Genomic DNA, 23336 nt, shown 5'->3' with positions numbered 1-23336 from the left:
GTGTGTTATCCCGTGTGCATCCCTTCACCCCTCTGAGATTTAACATCTCCTGTAAAATGTGCTCAACAATAACTCCCTCATAGAGTTGTTGAGGGAGTTAAATGGAAAAAAAAAAAAAAATGCAATGTGAGTGGCACCAAGAAACAGTCATAAAAGAGAGTCAGCTACCACCCCTTTTTGTTGGAGCAACTTAACTCTTTCCCTCCCATCTCTGTGTTGAGGGGTGAGGTAGAAGGAAGATGTGAAAAAGAGCAAACAGTGCAGAGGTGGCATCCTCAGGCCTAGCCAATCTAAGTGAGGAACAGAGAGAGGTGAAGTGCCACATCACTAGACGAGATCCACGTGGGAGTGGCCCCAGCTCAGAGGTATGCCTTTCGGGCGTGTGGGAGGCGGGGGTGCGGCTGGATCTGGGAGATCTCTCTCCCATTCAAAGTCAGTCACTCTTGCTTGTGAGGAGAGTCCCGTGAGGTTGCCTTTCATCTGCCAGCTCTTGCCCTGTTGGCCCGACACACGCGGAGACCATGGGGACCCTCAAGGGACACCTGCTACCTGCGGTGTTCTTCCTCTTCGTCTCACTCTACTACTCGGTGCTGGTATCCTTGGCCCTGCTACGGGGACAGAGGTTCCTCAAGCCTCCTCTGACCCCAAGGGAGAAGCGAGGACACAGGTGGTGGCAGCTGCTACCTCTGGAAGGGGTGGTGAAGGTCGTCGCCAGCCTGATGTGCATTATATGCGAGTTCTTCTACCCCCCAGGAGTCAACCGGCTGAAGATCATAGACTGGGAGGACCCTCGGCGGCCGTTCGTGTTCCAGAACAACTGGCAGCATATCACCATGTATGGCTTCTTCCTGCTCAGTGGTGTGGTGGACATTGTGAGCCGGTTATGCCAGGCACAGCAGAACATGAAGCTGGAGCGGGCGGCCGAGGCCCTGGCCTTCTGCGTGCTGGCGCTGCTGATGGTGGCCCACATTGAGAACAAGAACGCCCTGGAGGTCCGAGTGCACGTCCTGTTCATAGTGCCCACCTTCCTGGTCGGCCTGGTGCTCGCCGTGGAGGTCTGGGTGCCTGACCAGCCCCAGCTCTGGGTGCTCAAGACTTGGATGGGACTGGTGCTCAGCAACTGGCTGCTGCAGCTCTGCTTGGTGATGTACGTTCCTCCCTCCGGGCAGCCCTGGCGAGCAGAAAATCCTGGGGACCTCGCCTTCCTCACCATCTTCTTCTGCTGGCACCTGGCCTTAGCGGCTGCCATGCTGGCCGCTGTCTATGGCATCTGCAGCCTATGGCATCACCGCTGCTCCTCCGGGAAAGGGGCCTCAGGTGCCAAGTACCAGCCATGCCCCACAAGCTACAGCAGCGAAGAGCTCGAGAAACTCGGGGCAGGGGCCGAGCTGCAGGGTGGAGGTGTCTAGGTTACGAATCTGTCTTTGTGCTAGCCTTTTGTAATGAATGTTTTGAGGATGGCCATTGTGTGCATAGCATGGAAATGTCCTGGGATCCACAATGTGGCTTTCCAGCACAGGCGTCATCTTCCTTGTTCAGAAATGAACTTTCCAGCTCATAGGATTACTTCTATCCCTCTGTTCTCTCCAGGTCTGTCTCTTTCCTGTCTCACTATGTTCATGGTTCCTGGCCATGAACTTACATGAAGTCAGAACAAGGAGCGGTGCTTTTCTCTGATAGCTTTGCTCTGACCCAAGAGGAGGAAATGAAATGAGGAAATAGAGGGAGATGGAGTGTTGCTGGGGCCTCAGGTAGGGTTCTAACCATGTGAGGCGCGTGTGTGTATGTGCGTGTATATGTGTATCTATATCTACATCCGAAGTGCTTAAATGTGTGAAAGAGGAGATCTATTTTTGCATAATGGTGAGAGCTTCTGTGTTCTTCATACCTCTCTGTGTTTTATTCATACTAAGTACAGAAAGATGAAGAACTTGTTTTGTTTTTATTTTTTAATCTAAACTGAATGAGGCTACTTCTGCCTTCTGAGGGAGTAAGGTATGAGGGGAAAGGGATGGCAATTAATTTAGCAGAGGCTCGAGTCTGGGGGAAAGGAAGCCAGAGAGGAATTCCCAAAAGTGGTTGTAAGAAATGAGGATTATATTTATATAATTTCAAGTTGTTTGTTTTTTGCTGTGATATAAAGCAACTCCATTGTTCCAACTCTTTCAGTAAAGTATATATGATACACATGTGTCTTGTGTGAGTCATTTTGGAGCAAGATCAGACCCCGACTTCAGTTGGTGGGAGCAGAGGGGAAGGAACTGCCAGGAAATGTGGGGTGCAAATGAGCCCAGTGGTTCTAAAGGTGCAGAAACTCAGAGCTGAGAGAGACACTGAGAATGTCAGCCCCCTGGAATTTACAGAAATTTTCTTCCAGTTATTGAGCTTCTCCCAGAATGAGGAGAGAAGGTGCTAATAAATTCATATACTCAGTGAAATACATGAGAGCAAAATATATAAAATAGTTATCCCTGGGTAAAACTAGAAAGCCACTGCTTTGAATAGCATGAGTCTGCTTCTGTGATTCTATGAGATAAACCCAGCATTTGGAAGTCTGAAGAGACAGGAAGAAGGGAAGAGATGCTGGTCATAGATGTGGCAAAAGGACCATCGAGAAAAGTGCCCACTCATGAAGCAGCTGCAATCACACCACTCCCTACAGTCAGAAATGCTATCCTTGGATACTGAAAAACTTCAGGAAGCATAGAAATGCATTTGCACTTGCAGGATGGAAGACAAGACAGGCTGCACGTTGTTATCTGAAATACCAGTGTGTGCAAGAGAGGAAAAACTAGACCCTGAAACTCTGGGACAAGAGGTTAAGGCAGAAGAGGGGGCAAGGGAAGGGATGCAAGTGGGGCAAGGATCTGCCAACGCCCATTGCTTAGAGGGGAGGGACACTCTGGATCTAGAGGCCAGCCTCAGCTTTCCTCCCCAGGGAAGCAGGAACCAAGCTAAGGAGAGGCCAACACCCTTCTTTCTTCCCTGCCCTAAAAAGCCCAGAAGCACAGCCAGATTTACCCTGAAACTAATAAAACTTAAGCTTCAGAGCCCTTCATTTTACATCTCCCTTCCAAAGCCCTGGGAGGGGTCATAGCTAGGTGTTCATATGACCACATATCACTGAAAAACTGCAAACGATAGATTATTTCTGTATTCTTTTTTCTAAATCAGGATCTACAAATTGTATAAACTTAAGGTTCCACAAAACCTGGCTGTGCCCCCACCCTGAGGCTTAAGACAGATTTACTTTCACGATGATAAGCACATCTCTTAGCCTGTTAGTGGTACATTCTTTATTCAAGGATAATGTTAAGACTCTTCCTTCTTCAACTTAGAACCAAGAAGCTTCAAATGCTAATGACGTCATACACACTGGTTGAAAACCACTTGCTAAAGTATAACAACTTCTTAGACAACAACCGTAAATGAGGGTTATCAGATGCTGAGCCTGATTTAATACAGAGGAATTAGAGGTACAGAAGACTGTGGCTAGGAAGTGGGGTGGGAAGTAATTTAGAGGTGCTTCCTGTTTATCTTCGTTTGCGCTGTGCAGAATTTTTGTCCTGCATATCCAGCCTTTTTCCAGTGGATTAGTCAGGGTTCTTCAGAGGAATAGGAGCAATAGGATGTAAATAGATAGACATTTTAAGAAAGTGGCTCGTGAGATTGTGAGGGCTGGCAAGTCCAATACCTGCAGGGGAGGCCAGCAGGCCCCACAGCCAGGGAAGAGCTGATATTGCTATCGTGTCTGGAAGCAGAATTCCTTCTTCTTCAAGGCACTTCAGTATTTCTTTTAAAGCCTTCAACTGATTCGATGAGATCCACCCACATTACGGAACATAATCTGCTTCCTCAAAGTTTACTGATTTAAATGTTAATCATATCTAAAAAATACCTTCACAGCAACATCTAGCCTGGTGTTTGACCAAACGACTGGTACCATGGCTTAGCCAAGTTGACACATAAAACTAACCACCATGAGTATCATAACATGCCACTCAAACATGACTTATGTCAACTGTGTTTGTCTTGACTTTTGGAGACCTTCCAAAATAATTACAGTAACTTCATTTTAAAGAAACTTCATCATTATGGGTTCTGATTGCATTGCAATTATGACTACGAAGTCTGACAAGTTTGAGAACTTGTTGCAATGATGTTGCTAACCCTTTTTGATATCAGAGGGATTATTCATTATGAATTTGTACCAACTGGACAACCAGTTCATCAAGTTGACTATTTGGAAGTGCTATAAAAGGTTGTGGGAAAAGTTAGACGATCTAAACTTTCTGCCAACAATTCATGGCTCTTGCATCACGACAATGCACCAGCTCACACGGCACTGTCTGTGAGGGAGTTTTGAGCCAGTAAACAAATAACTGTATTGGAACACCCTCCCTACTCACCTGATCTGGCCCCCAATGACTTCTTTCTTTACCCAAAGCCAAAGGAAATATTGAAAGGAAGACATTTTGATGACATTCAGGACATCAAGGGTAATATGATGACAGCTCTGATGGCCATTCCAGAAAGAGTTCCAAAATTGCTTTGAAGGGTGGACTAGGCGCTGGCATTGGTGTATAGTTTCCCAAGGGGAGTACTTCGAAGGTGACCATAGTGATATTCAGCAAAGAGGTGTGTAGCATTTTTTCTACGATGAGTACTCGAACTTAATTGTCCAACCTCGTATATAATGTAATATGGACTTTTCCCCTTCTCTGTTCCCTCTAGAAGGAGAGAGGTAGAACGACGGGTGTGCAGGTAGATGACAATTACTTTTAAAGATTAAAAAATAATGTTTAGAGGATTTGGGGCGGAGGGAATTATTCATGTTACACATTCTAACATGTTAGGAAATACCAAAAAGTAATTTAAAGTATTTTGAAATCTACCATAATGCCCTTACCCAGAATTAATTACATCCTGGGAGGATTAAAAGGGTAGGACGCTATTTATATCACAGAATGGATGACGGTGTTTATCTATCAGAGATGAGGCCTTTCCTGGTGGTGATGACTGATGTGCCTGATGTGTCAGACGTGTGTGACTAAAGGGGTTTGGCCATGAAGAGCACTGAAGATGAAGAAATTCAGAACTGGGAGTCTAGCGTTATGGGAAGGCACTGAGCAAGGATAACGATATGCCCAAGACGATGGCAATCCCCTGGAAGAGAACCCCAGGACCCCTGTACTTGGTGAATCTGGGTGGGGAGAAGAGTGGGGCACTTAGAGCATTAAGGAGGGCCAGACGACAGGAAATGTGGATGAGCCTCAAAGGGGGAAGTGATCAGGGTTAAGCGGAACGGTAATACCTACCCCACAGAAGTATGGTGAGAAGTAAATGAGGCTCTGCATATACAACACTAAGTATAAAGTATGGTGTACAGTAGATGCTAATAAATATAGTCCGAGAGACTGAATATACAAATGAGCAATGGCCCGACCATATATAAAAATAAACTTCTGACCAACAATCTGTAGCAACCAGTCCAAGAAACCAATCTATTATCTACAGTTACCAGCTCAGGAATCCAAACAGTAACCTCTGTAACAACTGACCCCAAATGGGCAGGACTTGATGAGTAACTAATAGCTTCCCTAATTTTTGTCCATGCTTCCAACTTAGAACCAACCAGAAAAAGTCAACAAAGTACCCTTAACCAATCACATGGGATACCCCACTTCTTGTTAGCCAGCCTACAGCTTCCCCATGCCAACAACCTCCAGTCAGGGCATACCTGAAGCCTTTCCTTTTTTCCACTATGAAGCTTTCCCACTCCTCTGCCTGCCTTTGAGTCTTTGCCAAAAAGCAAATGATAGTGGCTGACTTCCTTGCTATAGCAAGCTCTGAATAGATAGCCTTTTTTTGTTCTCCTTTGGTTGGTCTTCACTTATTTCCACATGTTCAATTCTTTCATTTATTCATTCAATATTTATTGAGCATCTACTATATGCCAGACTTCATGCCAGGCCCTAAGAACAATGCAGTGGACCAGATGCCAGGGTACCTGCCTTCAAGTTGACTGGTTCAGGGGAAAAAGAAAGGTAAGTAAACAGTAAGCTAAGCGCAGTCTGAAAAGGGCCGAGATGAGAGGCAGCTAAGCCAGACTTGAGGTAAGGGAACACTTCCTACAAAAGTGATGGCTCCATTACCAAACTCAAGGGGTTCGCTGCTTGGGGTGTTCTATTCAAGAATTAGACGTGGTTGCCATTAGGTAGTTTTATCTACGTGCAGCAAGTAAAAGAGACAGAGGATTCACATTCAAAGCTCTGCCTCTCCGAAGGGAACCTTAGCTATTGCTTATATACACTATTTGGTTTATTGCATGTTGATTTCTTCTTTGCAGTTGGTTAATCTTTTCCTGTTGGGTTCTGGTCAAGCTCATCAGGTTACAGCTGTCTCTGCAAAATACTGTGCTACAATTGAACATTTAGCAAGAATAGCATTTAGTAAGAACCACCCAGACCTTGAGACGCTTGTCCTACCTGACATCTCCACAGGGACCTGAAGGATGGCCAGGGGAGGTGGGGTGGGGGGAATATTCAGAGAGGAAAGGGCCAGAGGAAAGTCCCTAGGTCATAGCATGAACACTGAAGGAAGTGAACAAAATAGAATCGCTGGACCTCGGTGTTTGAGCCTAAAGTGGTGAGCCATGAAGGTAGAAAAGCAGACAAGGGTCACATTCCTACTAGGCTATATGAAGGATTTGGTCTCTTTATCCTGAAGTCAGCAGTAATGATCAGATTTTCATTCTGGAAACATCACTGAGCTCAGTGTGGAGCGAGGCCTGGAGGAGAGCAAATCTGAAAGAAGGGAGATCAGGCAGGAGTCTAATAGGTGATCGTGGCTGGATGAGAATAACCGTGCATGGATTGGAGAGCTGGTTTAGTGGTTCCGAACCAGAATGGCATGGCAGGAGACCAGCAGAGCGAAGGAAGGGTGAAGAAGCCAACGCTTGGACAGCTGAGGAGGAAAGTAAATGAAATCACTGGGAAAATGAAAACCAGTACAGACAGCTGGAGAAGAGATGGATTCTGGGTGGAAGACAGGAAGTTTGAAATGTTCTGGAAGTAGGTAGCTTGACAAGTCTGGAGCTCAAGAGAAAGGGGTGGGTACAGAGGGAGATCTGGGAGTCATAAATGGTCCTCGAAGCTATTTCGGGTCACCTGGGGATGAGTTCCCCCAGGGAGAGGATTTAGGGAAGAGGACTTGGAACAGACCTCTGGGAGGCACCACATCTAACTGGGAAAAGGAAGAGAGGCACTTGTCAGGCAGATCTCTAACCAGAGAGCAGCCAGGGAGGTAGGAGGAAAACCAGGAAGGTGTTGTAACAAAAATATTGCTGTTGTTCCAAAAAAGGGAGTAGCCAACAAAGAAACAAAACCTTGTTTCTCATTCCTGATTCCTCCTTCCTTTCCTTCCCCTCCCAGTGAAGGCTTCCGCCTCCAGGACACTGGAGAAAATTTATTCTCCCAAGACTAGTGGAACTGGTCCTGCGTTTCCCCACCGTGTGGCCCAGCTGTCTCAACAAAGTGCTTGCTGGTGTTGGTCATGAAGTAAAACTGGATGATAAAAGAATAGGAAGAAAATAATATGCTTAAGGCAAAGGCTTCCCCCTAAATCAGCTAAGGGTTTTCCTAATACCTTGGTAAAGAGGGGCTGGAGGTTAATCCGAGGACCACAGTGAGCATTATTCTAGTTTGATGCACGTCCATAGTTACCTATTCATCAGCCCTGGTTACTGAGTGCCTACCATGCAGCAGATGGAAATAAAATCAAATTTCTTCTCTCTTCACTAGGCTGTGAGTACTAAAGAGACTACAGGAAGGATAATGACCCATATTTCAAGATCCTCCAACCCCTTAAAGCCCCATCCAGGTGTCCCTCCAGGGCCCTCCAGGTGTCTCTCCATCGTGTCTTCTCTTTCCCTCTTTCTCGCTCTCTCCCCTCCTCCTCCCCTCCCCCCTCCTCTCCTGCTCTCCCTCTCCTTCCTCTCCCTCCCCTTCCCCTCTTTCTCCTCCTCCTCCCCCTTCACTCTCTCTTTTACCCCCCACCCCCACCCCCTACTACCTACAGCTCCGGGCCTCCTTCTGGCTTCCAGGTGAATGCAGAGATTACCATCCCCATTCCTCACTGTCTGTGCTGCCCTTGGTAACAAGGCCACTTCCTTCTCCACGTCACAATTCTTTGCGGACACTGAGCAGAGGCCAGGCTCAACCTGCAGAACGTCCTTTTCTCCCTGACCCGGGCAACCACACACATTGGCCCTCAGTTTCCTAAGGTCCCCTGGCAGCCCCGCTCTCCAGGACTACAGTTTTCAGGAACCACTCTCCAGAGACTGAGCGTGCTCTCCGGGGCCATATCCTCCCTGTCCTGGGAACCAACCCAACCCCGGGGTCCTGGAGCAGGGATGCTGGGAGACAGAGGTGGGGCACAAACTTGACTTTCACTATTTTTATACTTCTTATTGTGTTACCATGTAAAGAGAGAATAAGGGTAATACGTGTGCTTGCTTCGGCAGCACATATACTAAAAAAAAAGGGTAATACGTTTGATTTTTTTAAGTGAAATCTAAATAAAAATGTAGACAAGGTCACAGCAGTAGCTGGTAAACTGTGGGAGGAATGCAAGCTCAGTACGGCCAGGCTGTCCCCGGCTGTGCCCACCACACTCCCCTGTCGTTACAGGGGGAGTGCCTGGGCCCCCAGGTCCCTGAGCTCATCCCTCTCCTCTCCCAGGGGCCTGGGTGGAGGTCATGAACTCAGCCCAGAGCCCACCACTGCCCCGCGAGGGACTACAGGGGCGCGGCTGTGCGGGGTGCTGAGAAGCCTGAGCAAGATTTTCCCAAGCCAGCGCCCAGGGGAGGAGCGCTGGCCTCCCGGATGTCTGATTTCACCGCACCTTCTTTAGCAGCCTCGCCCTGGAGGCCCTGCCTTGCGGCCTGGGAGAGAGCCCTAAGTAATCTAAGCCATCTCCTCCCACACACTATTTTTTTAAAACATGTAAGATGTTTAATCAAAGCTAGTATCAAATCAGACAGATATTTTGTATTCAAATATTTTTCCTACTATCCATTTGCATATATACAAGTCATCACGTAGCCTTCTAAAGCATGCCTTTTATCGCTACATAACACTTTATCGAATGAGTGTACCATAATTTCTCTAGCCATCATATAATAATTGGCATTTCACATGTTTTCAGTTTTCACAGGTATAAATAATGGTCTTTCTTTAGAATGGACGATGAAGAAAGCAATTACTAGATTTCTCCCAGACACTATTAGAAGCTAAATTTCCTTGACAATTTGTTCTCCAGCATGCACAAAAGGAACCAGCAGGTTGCCAAGTATGCTGGTACAGGGAGGGTATGGCACAAAGAGCTATGCCACTGGGAAACACAATGCCTACCTGAGAGCAACATTTGTTTTTCATTCATGAAACATCAGTTATCTTAATTATCGGGGCTTCTCAAAATTTCCTAAGTGTCCCCTCCCCTTTTCTTAGCAGCTAATTTTCGAAAAGTAAGAAAGAATGGCAGTTTCATTCCAGGAGATCATAAAAACACTTTTGCCCTTTTGTTTAATTGGCAGCATAGTTGAGATGCCAGATGTAGAAACCGTCAATCAAAAGAAAAAGCACACATCAGAAAGGCACATGATAAGGATACATGCGTGTGCTAAACGGGAATAACAAGGCTTAGAGCCCCAACATTAGCCCCAATACGTCCAATCAACAGGGAAGTGTGAAACTGACAAAAGGGATCAAAAGCAGAGCATGGGAAAACAAGACCAACTGCAAGCAGGCCCTTGCCTGCAAAGCAAAATCGTTGGCTCAGCATTTCGGTTGAGTACGTTTTGTTTTTGTTGTTTGTTTTTGGTAAGTTGACACTACCCGCTCATGTAAGTGGCATGCTGTGCAGGGCCTACATTCACGTGCAGGATTCATATGCAGACAAAAGAAAACACCACCATTTACTTGTGCGCAGGGTCAAGTTCACGAAATTTCTACCAATGGTCCTACCAAACTCAATGCCCTCTTTTTGTAACAAATACTTTTTAATGTCCCTTTACTATCTTGAAACGAAATTCATAGATAATATAATCTACCTGCATACGTAGTTGCACACACTATGTGTAGACATACATAGATATAGACGTCACTATGATATCTGTTGATGCTTCCCAGCCACAGATGTCAGGAGCACACTGGTAGTGGAACAAGTTAAATGCATTCCCCATCGCAAGGAGGGAGAACACGTGCCAAGGGGAAACGTGGTAGAAAGAAAGGACTTAGAGAATTTAGGTTTGTGACTTTCCCGGGGCTTCATGGAAGCAGGGCTTTGCTTTGGATTGGATGCTGTCAGGAAGTGAGTTGTTCTGTAACCGGGTATTTCAGCGTCATCCAGAAGGGAGGCAGACTAGAGCGGGCGAAAGCTCGTGTAAAGCAGCAGCAGTCACTTAGACGAGCCAAGGTAGGGAGATGCTTAGTCATTTCTGTGGTTTGGATCATGTTCACATTCTGTCTGTGCTCAGACATGATCACAGAGTGCTCTTGTTTTTATCTGGCTCCATCAAGGGCACAGAGTGGCCTTGCCTGATAACTGATGTTCTGTGAAATTGTTTATTTGCAACAGGAGAACACGATGCCCAGCAGTAAGTGCCAGGCTGGCTCTCAGGTCTCATGTTTTTCCCTTTCTCTGATCCTAGCTGAAATAAAAGGATAGGTAAAAATGATCAATAATAAAATGATATACATTTCCATGCGTAAATGCTCCCGTATAAGTATACTAGAATACATAGTAGAGTCAGATGTTTCCACCTCCTTTTATGTGTCACTTTGGATTTAAAAGAAAAAATATTGGAAGTGTTTCCTTACAATAAATACAGAAGAATGACAGAGAAGGTTCCAATTAACATTGGAATTCAAATTCATGTTAAGATATATAATAACACACAAGGCTCATTCGTATATAATAAGAGAAAGAAGAGATAATTTTAACGGACACAGGAATAACATGTTAAGCAAATTATATGCTATCAGAGAAGAAATTATAAGGAAGAACGACATTCTGAGAACAGCATTGGTCTGAAACTCATAAAAATTATATTGAATGTCAAAAAAAAAAGAAAAAAAGAAAGAACAGCATTGGCCTTATTTCTAAGAGTAGTGACAAAGAATTCCTTCTATATGACATGGAGCAAGGTAGTGATGAAATAGCTCAGAGATCTTATCTCCTGTGTCGAAATTTCAATACTCATTCAATGCATGCATTCCAGTACTTAAAAAGACATATACAATAAACTGCAAGACAATGCATATTTTAATATAATGGGATTCGCTCTGGGCCCCTGACCGGCCCTGGTTCCCAAACCTGCATCAAACTGAGACAGACTGGAAGGATAATATCACTTACCCTACAGGGTGGGTGCTATGATTAGGACATTGTTTGGGACGTGCATGGTTCATGGTGCTCTAAAAGCTAGTTAGCCAATGTCATCATTTTTGATCTGTGTACGCACACATGCACACACTGAAAAAATGGAGAGAGAGGATATGTGTTACTTGGGCCTCCATAACTACATGGAAGGTGCTTGATTGAATGTGTGTGGTCACGTTTGCAGGAGAACTCCAGGCGATGCTGTTGCAGGCCGTAGTTTAGACAATGCAGGCTGGTAATGGGGGCATCAGAGGGGTTGGCTATAACGGAATTGGGACTTGCTCTGTTGGCTCTATGGATAGTTGTGTACAACACACTTCAATATATTTACCTTTGTGCTTTTTTTGATAGTACAGACCTCCTGGAAAGTGGTGTTTTTTTTATTAACATCGCAAAAATGCAACCCTACATTTTACATGATTCCATTTTGGACCCCATTTGTTTTATTGTGGCCTGCGGTTATTTTGCCTCATCAGGTGGTGGAGAATAGAGGCTGGATTGGGAGAGAATACGAGAAGTCTTAGAGAAGTTAGGCCTTCAAAGGCAGACCCCGTGGGAAGTGTGGGAGTAACAGTGAAAATCTTGAAAAACAGCAAGGAATCCAAAGTAAATAAAATAACACACAATAGTCACAAAATGTTTTTCTTTGCATTATGCTAAACATCTGGTGCTAATTTTTTTTTAATGGCCTACAAACCTTTTAAATGGCCAGCAAATTATAGCTGAGGCTCAATCCATGGTGCATACAACGACATTGGAAAAGGGAATTCTTTTTTCTATGAAATCGTTCTTAAGGGCTTCAAATACTGTCAACGCCTTTGTATCGCTGTCAGTGATATAGATTTATTTTGCAAATAAATACCCACTGTGGCTTTTTTTCATTCCTTAACCTTATCCGTGGGAGCAGAGAGCTCCCTCGTCCCACAGGGGGTTCTAGTAGTGACAATTTGCTCGCCTGAGCTCATCACACCAGCCAGTACTCGACAGCTGTCACCATCTCATCGGTTTTTCTTAGAACAGTATCATCAGAATTCAGCAGAATAAAAAAAAATCATTTCACTGGGCTTTTTTCTGTCATTGTTCTAATAACCTATGGGTCATTGGTAAAGTTTTTACTACAATGTGTTGTTGCTTACCCTATTTTGCAAGCATTTATACTATTTTGAAAGAAAACACCAACAACTTTACCTTCTGCTCAAAGATGTCTTTTAACATTCAGTGAAAATCCTAATTTTCAAACTTTTCCTTTAACTCTCAAAAGTGTGATATGCTGTCAACTTTACGTGTTTCTTTGTAAAACCTTCACTTTATCTTGATGGAGTCACTGTTGAGTTAAAAGAACTGCAGAATTGGCATGTTGGCAACTATTCATGTATGGGCAGACATAAAACCAAATTTTCAATGTTCAAGTGAATGTTTTTTACTCTTCTCCTTTGCGTTTGTCATTTTTGTCATACAGGCTAAATCAATATATTTCTATGTAAATGTAGAATCACTGTGAAGATGCCAGTTAACATGCTGAGGAATTTAGTGGCTCCAATCATACAAGAGAATTGCCACCAGTGACTTCTCAAAAGAGTGAACTCTTGGTAAAGTTTTCAATAAAACACAGTACAATCTTTCCTTGATGAGTTCACTTGTTGCTTCCTAGGAAATCTGGTCCTAAACCTTGCCAAAAAACAACAACTTCATGCTCATTTGTAAAATGGAATGACAGTGGTCCCTTCCCCTTATCCTAGGTATTGCTTTTCACAGTTTCAGTTACTCACAGTCAATATTAAATGGAAAATTCCAGAAATAAATAATTCATTAAGTTTCAAGTTACACGCCATTCTGAGTAGCGTGAGGAAATCTCAAGTCATCCCACTGTACCTGCTGGGGACGTGAATCAAACCTTTGTCCAGTGTATCTACACCATATCCACTACCCTCCCACGAGTCACTTATTTATTTTGAGCTATATTTGAGGTCTCAAATATTACTATAAGGCCCTTGAAAGGTCCGCAGCCATTAGTCTTGGTTATCAGATTGGTTATCAGAGAGAGCGATAGAGAGACCACATTCACGTATCTTTTATTGTAGGATGTTGCTGTAATTGTTCTCTTTTATTATTACTTATCGATGTTAGTCTCTTACTGTGACTAATTTGCAAATTAAACATTATCATAGGTACGTATGTATAGGGAAAAACATACTATATATATAGGGTTCAGTACTATCTGTGGTTTCAGGCATCCCTTGGAGATCTTGAAACGCATCCCCCACAGATAAGGAGGGGACGACTGTAGTTCTGGGTTCAAATAATTATAAGCGAATTTTTCACCTACATAATTCTAGGTTCAGTTAGATCCTAGAACTGGATCATTACAGACAAGCTTTTCACTAGTATTTGAAAGTCCTGAGGGACACAAGAGAAATCTTTTGTTGTGCCAGTCTGGCCCCCCTATTTACTATGACAAAAAAAAAAAAATTCCAGAATACCCCTGGGAGCAGCATTGCCATGCAGAGAACCATTAATTTTTATGAAGTTACAATCACACATCTGTAGTTTACAATCTAAGTTACACCTGATTAAATAAAAATATAGTCACACAAACATGATCAGGGCTGTTTTAAAACCTTTATAAGGCTCAGGTCCTTACTTTGGAGGCCCTACCTTAATTATATCAAGCATATTAAAATGCACCCTCATCCTACAGTAAATATACTAATAGCCAAACCTGCTACGTGCCAGGCACCATTCTAAGTATTTTACAACACCCTCTGAAGTAGATGATATTATTATTTCTATTTTACAGATGAGGAACAGGCACAAAGAGATTCAGTGACTTACCCAAAACCACACAGCTAGTAAGTGGTGGAGCCAAAATACAAAGCTGGGTGACACACGATGGCCTGTACAACTCTTGTAGAGTTTATATTTAAGAACAATTTAAGATATTATTCATCAGTGTGTTGAGTTGCACAGGACTTAACCTTGATCAATTTCAGTTGTGGAGTTTTGTTTTGTATTTTGAGCTAATCATTTAATTTGCAGTCTCAAATATTATTGTAAGGCCCTCTAAAGGCCCCCAAACCTCTAGTACTAAGCCTGCGCTGTCTGAAGCCTAGCACATCACCTTCCACGCAATCAGGGAGACTCACGGAGGCACTCACCTCTCTCTCTCTCTCTCTCTCTCTCTCTCTCTCTCTCTCTCTCTCTCTCTCTCAAAAATGACAATGGTTAGCTTCTAGAGCACTGTGACCCATGCAATCTCTAATAGTACCCACCCTGCAGGATAAAGTGTTATTATCTCAATTTATAGATGAGGAAACTGGAGTCAGGAGGATTACATGACTTGGTCAATGTTACACACAGCCTTAAAAATGACAGCGCTAATTTAGTTCTGGTCCTTATGACTCGGAAGTTTCTGCCCCGCCCCTGCCCGCCCTGTGGACTCAGTTTTGGCCCCTTGGGGCTTTCCTGTGTCTTTGCCTAACACTCCTCCCCCAGTAATGGAACCTCGGCAGGTTTCTAATTGCCTTACCGCCCAGTTCCCATCAGCAAGAGATTGCAGCTACTGGTTCTTTCCCTACAGCCACCGTCATCCCATTCCAGAGCCAGATTAAGCCCTCACACTCTCATTAGAGCACAGACGATGGCAGAGGTGGTTCTGGATGGGAAACTCCAGAGAATGATTTTCTCAGTGCCAGACCTTCCTGCTCTTCTTTGCCTGGGCACTAAAGCCACCCATCACTACTCCTGACCATGCCCTTCTCTTAGAGACCCCTCCCCACAGCCCTGGAGGCCATGACTGCACCAAGTTGCCCATCATCCTCGTTGCCTAGACCCCAGAGGACCCAAAGTGTGTGGGGGAAGCAGATGTTTATCAACTGGGTCCCCTTCTCTTGAGACTGAGACAGACTCCACAGGCCGTTCACCTGGAGGTCTCAGAGAATGAGACCGAAACAGCCACATTTTATTGGGCATGTGGTAAAGTAGAGAAAGGTGAGAAAAGGAAGGGAGTGAAGACACAGGCCCAGAGAAGCAAACAAGAGAGGTTTTACAGAACCAGAGAGAGGGAGCACGCATGCGCACAAAACAAGAGAAAGAAACTTGGTCAGTGGCTTTCCAGTCCCCAAATCCTCCTGAGGTCTCCTGCCCTTCCTATCCTTAGGCTTTCTGAAATCTGTCAGTCTCCTGTCAATAAATTCCTGTCTAGAAACCAAGGTTTCCTGCATCACCTGCTGAGCCCCTCTGAAGCCCTAGGTGCTGAATCCTAGAGCAAAAAGGACCAGCGCATTAACCCCAGCTCCACCCTCACACCCCCAATCTAGCAGGTGATGTAGCAGGTCGTGGCACTGAATGAAGGGAGGACCTGTCACCTGTTCACCTCTGAGTCACAGGACCTTCCCTGGGATACAGGTATCACAGCCCCATGGTGGCCCCCAGCCCACTGTGCTCTAGCTCAGCCCGATCCACTGAGGGGCTGGATCTGCTCCCTGAGGGCCTCCTTTCTTTCCATCTCCCTTTGCTACTCAATTCCAGACTCCGAAGACTCACAGAGAGAGAAATGACTCAAAGCCTGCCCTGCCCCATCTCCTGGGTAGTGCCCCTCAGTACAGGAACTTATCTACTATCCATGTGAGCTTGTTGGGCCCAAACAATGGAGCCTCACACAGCCAGTAAGTGATGGTGGCCTGATGATCTGGACATATAGTCACAAATCTACATCATGAAGCGTAGGTATGTACATAAGTTTATAAACCAGGCGTGTCTTCATAGGAAACAAGTCCAGTAAGCATCAGGGCTGATTTTTCTTTCTGATTTTGTTGTTTTGTTTTTTGCTTCAACATTGTTCTGGTTTTACTACTCACCACAATATGAAGGAATCTCACAGAGACAATGATTTAAAAACAAAAACAAAGTCACCAAAGCAGATACTATATAACTCCATATATATGAAATTTAAGCACAGGGAAACCAACCAATCTATGATGATAAGAGTAAGAAGAGTGGGAATTTCCATGTTGACAGGGAGGGGAATGAGGGAGCCCTCTGGGGTGCTGGAAACGCTCTCTCTTGATCTGAGGGGTGATCACATGGATTTATATGTACATATGCCAACATTTGTCAAGCAGTACCCTTAACATTAGGGCACTTATTGCTTGTAAATTATACCTCAATTAAAAAGTACGAAAACATTTATTAGGGGTTCCTCCTTTCCCCAAAAGTATTCCCTGGGATGGGGTAGGGAGGTATATTTTCACCTTGCTGATATGTCTTCCTGAATTCTGGGGTCCGTTTTCTTCCTTCCTGTGCCTGGAGATTTCTCCATTTTGGAAGCCTGGTTTAGAGCCGCAAGCTACCAAATGGAATGAAAACACGCTGAAGTGAGGGACGCCAGGTTCTATGTTCCATGTGCCAGTTATCAAGTCATTGCCTCTCTGCTCCAAGTCTATTACTTTGTGATAATTGACCTGGACCTTAAAATATTTCTCCTTCGCCAGCTGGCCAAAGGTTAAGCTTCTCAGTAGTGAGCACTGGAAGTGTTGTCAGAAAATGGGTTGTTGGCATTTGTCACAGGAAAGAATTCAAGGACGCACTGAATAAACCAACCCCACGCTGGATTTATTAAAGGACAGTACACTCTCAAGTAGTTGAGAGCGGGCATGCCCGAAGAAGAGCAGCTGCCCCAAAGAACAATGAGACTTAGGAATTTATTTCACTAAAAATGAAGGTGCAAAATATTCAAGACTTAGGGGTGACGTTATAGGCATTCCTAGGCAGGTCCTCGCTGACCACTACTTCCAGTCAGGAAGAGGGACTTTTGTCCTTATTTGGTTCAGTCTGAACTGTCATGGTGACACAGGGGGTGAAGATTTTCCCCAACAGCAATGCTAATAATATTATAATCTATTATAATTAGCTAAAGTTCACCTTGAGGGGCAAGATAGCATTCTAGATCTGCTATTGGCTACTGAAATCTAGTTCTGACCGGTCTGGCAGCTGCACTTTTTCTCAAGGATGATCTCTGCTCCTCCCTCCTTTGTCTCCCTCACCTCCTCCTTCCCTTCCTCCCCCTTTCTCCCGAGGCCTTATTCTTTCTGCCTATGGTAACATACTCTCCTCAAGAAATCTGGGCCCTTGTACTCTTACAAGGGATTTTGGGATGAAGGTCTGTCTTCTGATACTGCTTCCTGCAGAACAGAGCGTTGCCCCTGCCTGTGGGCACCAGTATCTTGCTATTCTGTTACAGCAGAGAGGGGGCTATGGAGAATCTAGGGAGTGGCGGAAGGGTAGCCATTAGAGAGTCAAAAGAGCAGGCCACTTGGTCAAGTGGCTGCTAGCACAGTTTATCCTCCTCAGGAGGCATGGGTTGGAATACTTGGCAGACAACTATCTGGAGACGAAACTGCTGTATCCTAGAAGGTACAAACTCGACAAGGATCTTGAAGAGACATGATTCAAACACCAACAGTAGTATTATAGAGACTAAGGGTCCCAGTAAGGGTAGAAACCAGGTTAGGGAAGGCAAAGTACTTTCTACAGCCTGCCAGAAGTTATCAGCTGAGGGGGTTTTACTTATCACCTCACGAAGCCATCTACTTGGTCATAGATCTTTTTGACATCTTCTACCTAGCTGGTAGTACTAATATAGATGCAGCAAGTCTTGTTAATGACTGCACAGACCCCTTCTTGTTCAGCCAACAGGTAACCTAGGGCTAGTCTGTTGCCAAGGATAACATTTGCAAGTAAATAAAGGGATTGTTGTAAATTCTGGAGGGTGTCTCCAGTGTCTTGAGCTAAGGCAGCTATAGACTTTGTGAGGTTGGTTAAGGTAGCCTCATTATGGGCAAATCTTCCCCAAGGGGCTGCTAGACCCATGGTAGCCCCAATACCTACCAGGATGAGTCCTACAGTCTGTCTAGCTAAGGGACAGGCGATATTATGAACAGTGACTGATATACCCTGAGGACCTAGAAATCCTAGGGTGCACTGACCTTCAAGCTGAGAGTTGTCAATGCAAGGGTTGGCTAGAGCCTCAGGGGGTTGTGGCAGACCCCACTGGTGACTTTTCACCGGGTAGTTCATTTTCAGGAGGGCCACAGAGGAATAGGAATCCAAGGGGGCACGAATTTGACACAGAGAAGTTAAACCATGTGTTTAGGCTTGGACTCCAAGAGGGTGTCTATGTTACACTGGAAAGATAAGGGGCCTCCCCGTAGCTCAGTGTCTCTGGACCTGGCTGCTGTCCTTTCTGCCTTAGGGGTAGGTAGTATAGCTGCCAGAATTTCCTTTCATGTCCCTCCCAATGTGAGCACCAGTTTTGGGGGCTACTGTTTTCATTCCTGTCCTTGGCAAAATGGCTGGCTGAGCACCAAAAGATAGTATTTGGATGCACTCTTTGGAGGTGTCAAATGTTACGGGGTAGAAAAAGGAGCTGCTAGAAGACATGTAAATGTTTCTCCAAAACATACAGCTTCTACATGGACTAAATGTGGAAGTACCATTGAGGATTCTAGCTCCAGCCTTAGACTGATTGAATGAATAGTGGGGTGAGGTGTCTGCAGCTCAGGTTTGTAGCTGAGGGGTCTAGTCTGACAATGAGGGGGTGGATCTTTTGGGTGCTTTCGGAGGGCCCAAAAGAAAAATGAGGCTGATGTCAAGGTGTGCAGGTTGAAATGTAGGGGTGTTGTGGTTTGGTTGGGGCTGCTGATGGCATATTCAGCAGTCAAAGAAGCCATTGCCCCTAGCTATTACCTTAGAAAAATTTACAAAGATATTAGTTTCCCATTCCCCTCGGAGAGCCCTGGGAAGAGAAGAACTAAAAAGGCTAAAATGATGGCGATAACAGTATATTTATGAAAGAAACAGCACTCTACAGGGGTTCCACATGGGGCACAAGTGAAGAGAAAAACTAGAGCTAAAATAAGACTGTCCTGGAGCCCTCTGAAGTCGCAGTAAGGCACGGCTAAGGATGCTTAAAAGGAGATTCAACCCAGATTACAGGTAACAGACTGGCTGATGGGTCAGCAAAAAGGGCAGCATGCCTAGGGCTTCCTGGATAATTCAGCCTACATCCCGGAGGACAGGGGCCCCCGCCTATTCCTTACTCTCCCACTGAGGAAGAAAGAGCCTTATCAGAAGTGCTATCAAAAATGGCAGAGCGATGGTGGATAACTTCTGATAAAAAGATTTTGTTACCTGCCCACTGTCAATGGGGCATATTTAAATCCTTACATCACTGCTCACCTAGGGAGGGATGCCATGCTCTCTCTCACTTGTTGCCTCTTCACTGGGGTCAGGTTCCCTCCAGTCATTAAAAAGGTGACCAAGGCTTGTACCCTCTGCACTGTAAACGACTCAGCTGGAGGCTTAAGGCCACCTGCACTAATTAGCAAATCCAGAAGTCTGGGGTTAGTGTATGCAGCTACTGCGTCTGTATACCACTCCTCCTCTGCATTGTCTAAAGGAGTATCTCCTAGAACAGACCTACTAGAGTAGACCTGTTCTATTGTCTCAACAGAGGAATGTGCCAAGTCTGTGCGAGGCCCTGCAGGCATCGGGGTAGAGGGGTGAGGAGTCTGGCATGTCTTCAGGGTGATTTCTGGAGAGTCTAGTAGGGGTGCCTGATATTGGTAAGGCGTCCTCCCGTGAGGCAATGATGACCTTTAGTATCTAGGACTCCTTGTACCTGGTGGGGAGTCCTGACCTCTAGTGGCATCCCCAAGGTTAACTTGATGGCTTCTTCCACTAGGAGGGCCATGGCAGCCACTGCCCTTAAGCATCCCGGCTACCCCTTGGCTACAGAATCCAGCTGTTTGGAAAAGTAAATGACTGGAAGGAGATCTTATCCCAGTGGCTGCATCAATATCCCTAATGCTATTCCCTGCTTCTCTGCAGTGAAGAATATGAAAGGTTTGTTGAGGTCAGGTATGCTTAGGGCTGGGACAGACGTAAAAGACCGCTTGATATCTTCAAAGGCATTGTGGTTTTAAGGTCCGGTCCAATGGTTCAGTGTCTGACCCAGCTAGGGCCTCATATAGTGGCTTGACCATGACCCCAAAACCAGAGATCCATATCCCACAGAATTCCACCATACCTAGGAAGGTTCTAAGTTGTTGTTTTTTTTGTCTGAGGAGGGCCAAGCTGGGAAATGGACTCCTTTCTTTTAGTAATTAGAGCCTGGTGTCCAGGAATTAAAATATATCCAAGGTATTCTACTTTCTACGAGGAAATTGGGGCCTTTTTCTTGGAGACGTTATATACTCTAGAGCCCAGGAAGTTAAGAACTTGGACAGTATTGGCGTCTGAAAGTTCTTTAGTGGGACTACCAATAAGTGTATCATCCACATATTGGGGGATAGCCCCATTTGGGAGGGAGACCTCCCTAAGTTCTTTAGCCAAAGTGTTGTCAAAAAGATGGGGGCTAGCTCTAAATCCCTGGTGTAATACAATCCAGGTAAGCTGTTGGGGCAGACCAGAGTCAGGGTCTGTCCATTCAAAAGTGGACAGGTATTGAGAGTCTGGGTGTAAGGGGGTACCACAGAATGCATACTTGAGGTCCAAGACAGAACAGCAGCTGGAGTCCCCCGGCACCGAGTTAGAATTGAATATGGGTTTGGGACCAGCAAGTGAATACTAAGTACAAGGGCTTCAAAATAATTCTCAAGTCCTGGACTAGATGGTATTCTCCAGTCAGCTTCAAAACTGGTACGATATGGGTATTACAAGGAGATTGACAGGATCCTGAAAGTCCATAAGGTATACATTTCTGTATCAGAGGTTGGAGCCCCTATGAGCTTTGGCCTGATGGCGTACTGTCTCTTTCGAGGGTATGACAGGGCATCCTTCAGAAAGACCTGCCTTAAGGGCTTTTCCTGGGATTCCCTGATCCCAAACCTCAAGACTGACGCTGCTTAATATGTCCTAGGGTATCCCTGAGGGGATTTCTGAGGCAGTAGAACTTAAGAGGGTTAGCAGGATCCTTGGAACTCAGAAGACCTAACGCAGCCCCTAAAGCCAAGAGTAGATCTCTTCCCAGCAATAGAGTGGGGTACTCAGGCATAACTAAGAATTTATGAGTTACTAAATGTTCACCCCACTGGCAAGACAGGCTGAGCCTGGCACCTAGGGGTTCCATCTATTCCTATATCTGAGAGGGTTTCAGAGGAAATAGTTCCAGAGTGAGCGGTGAAGACAGAGTAAGTGGCTCCAGTATCAATCAGGAAATTAACGGGTTTACTTGCCACATCAAGGGTCACCCATGGTTGATGATGATGACAGTTTTCTTGGGAGCCACTGGGAAACTTGGGCCCCATCAGTAGATCACAGCCATTTGTGAGGAAGGAGTTTGTCCCCTGCTCCCTTTGGACCAGGGACAATCTCTCTTACAGTGCCCTTTTTGTTTGCACAGGGGATACGGCTGTTTTGGAGAACGCCTTACTCCAGTGGTCTGGGCTTCCACATTTATAGCAGGCTCCTTTACCTGGTGTTCCTTTTCTGGGGTTGTGGGGGTGGTGCTGAGGTGGCTTCAGCCTTAGTCCGTCTATAGCTGTGGCCGAAAGTATGGCCTATCTCTGGTTTCACTGTTCCTTTCCTCATTTTCCCTTTCTCAGTTGTTAAAGACATTGAAAGCAATGTCTATGAGGTGATTAGCATATTTCCCCCAAAATAAGACCTCACTGGAAAATAAGCCCTAGCATGATTTTTCAGGATGCTCGTAATACAAGCCCTACCCCAAAAATAAGCCCTAGTTAAGATCATCAGCCAGATGGATGCATTTAGTATGTCCATTGCAACACACGACGGACATATTGAATTATAAAATAATAATATTAATATATAATTAAATACAAATAATATTATTGATATTAATACTTAAAATAAATGATAATATAAATTATAATTAAGTTTTTGTAAATACCCCAGCAGGCGCCTTTGGACGAGAGGTAAATGTCTATGTAAACAGATGAACTCGAGACTTATTGCGGAATGACCAATCGAAATACAGACACAATTCACAAATAGCGTGTGCACTTTTTAAATGAATGGATGTGGTTGTGTCTAATATGAATCTTCATAATTCAATATGTCGTGTGTTGTAACAGATGTACTTAATGCACTCACGTGAAATAAGTGTTTTCTGAATTTTGGTGCCTGCAATTTTTCGTCACTTTTGTGTGGACCATCATTCTTAACTGTCATTAGTTTTGTTGCCACTCCTGTCTCATAAGTCTTCAATTAATACTTGATTTAATGGTAGATTTCAAGGGAATAATATTTTGATGCCCAGACAAGATGAGTACAGAAAGAAAGAGCTATTCTGTCGAGTACAAGAAAGGAATTGTGGAAGGCTCCCAGGGCAAGAATCTTATGGCTTTCTGCAGAGAGTAGAAGTTGGATCTCCAAATGGTCCGAAAATGGCGAGCAGAGTACAATAATCTCAGTCAACAGATGGACAAGGGAAATGCTAAGAATGCAAATGTGGATCAGGTCGGCAACCATTATTACCTGACCTGGAAGACATCATCTGTGAATGGATTGCTGACAAGAGAGCAAAGGCTTTGGTTGTGCGCAGGGCTGATATTCAAGCATTTGCCCTTGCAATGGCACCACAGTTAGAAATATCCCCAGAAGAATTCAAAGCATCACAACACTGCCTCGATGGTTTCCTTCAGTGATATGAACTGTCTCTAAGATCGACAACACTGTTCAAGCTGGAAGACACTGAAGTTATTAAACGTGCACTTTCATGCAAGTCCTTTGTTGATGGCATCAACTTTTCTAAGTAGCAGCTCTCCAATATGATTGCTATGGATGAAACTACAGTGTTTATGGGCCAAGGATCTCAAACGACAATTGATCAGAAGGGTGCCTCATCAATCTACTTTCCCTCCACTGGTTACAAA

At 44.8% G+C, this 23336-nt stretch overlaps 1 protein-coding gene across 1 annotated transcript; it reads left to right on the top strand.

Annotated features, from left to right (window-relative positions):
• The first annotated feature begins 468 nt into the window (after positions 1–468).
• LOC109449487 (transmembrane epididymal protein 1-like) lies at positions 469–2185 on the top strand. Its single transcript, XM_019735776.3, has one exon. It carries the CDS (start codon positions 522–524, stop codon positions 1407–1409), a length of 888 nt encoding a protein of 295 aa, XP_019591335.1. The 5' UTR covers positions 469–521; the 3' UTR covers positions 1410–2185.
• The last annotated feature ends 21151 nt before the right edge of the window (positions 2186–23336 follow it).

This window comes from Rhinolophus sinicus, chromosome 17, assembly GCF_057876585.1.
Source record: "Rhinolophus sinicus isolate RSI-liver-muscle chromosome 17, RSI-T2T, whole genome shotgun sequence".
Taxonomy (NCBI): Eukaryota; Metazoa; Chordata; class Mammalia; order Chiroptera; family Rhinolophidae; genus Rhinolophus; species Rhinolophus sinicus.
This window is presented reverse-complemented; position numbering and strand designations above follow the sequence as displayed.

Bases quoted from the DNA above. Each gene is read 5' to 3' on its own strand.
- LOC109449487 (XM_019735776.3), top strand. From the start codon at position 522: ATGGGGACCCTCAAGGGACACCTGCTACCTGCGGTGTTCTTCCTCTTC.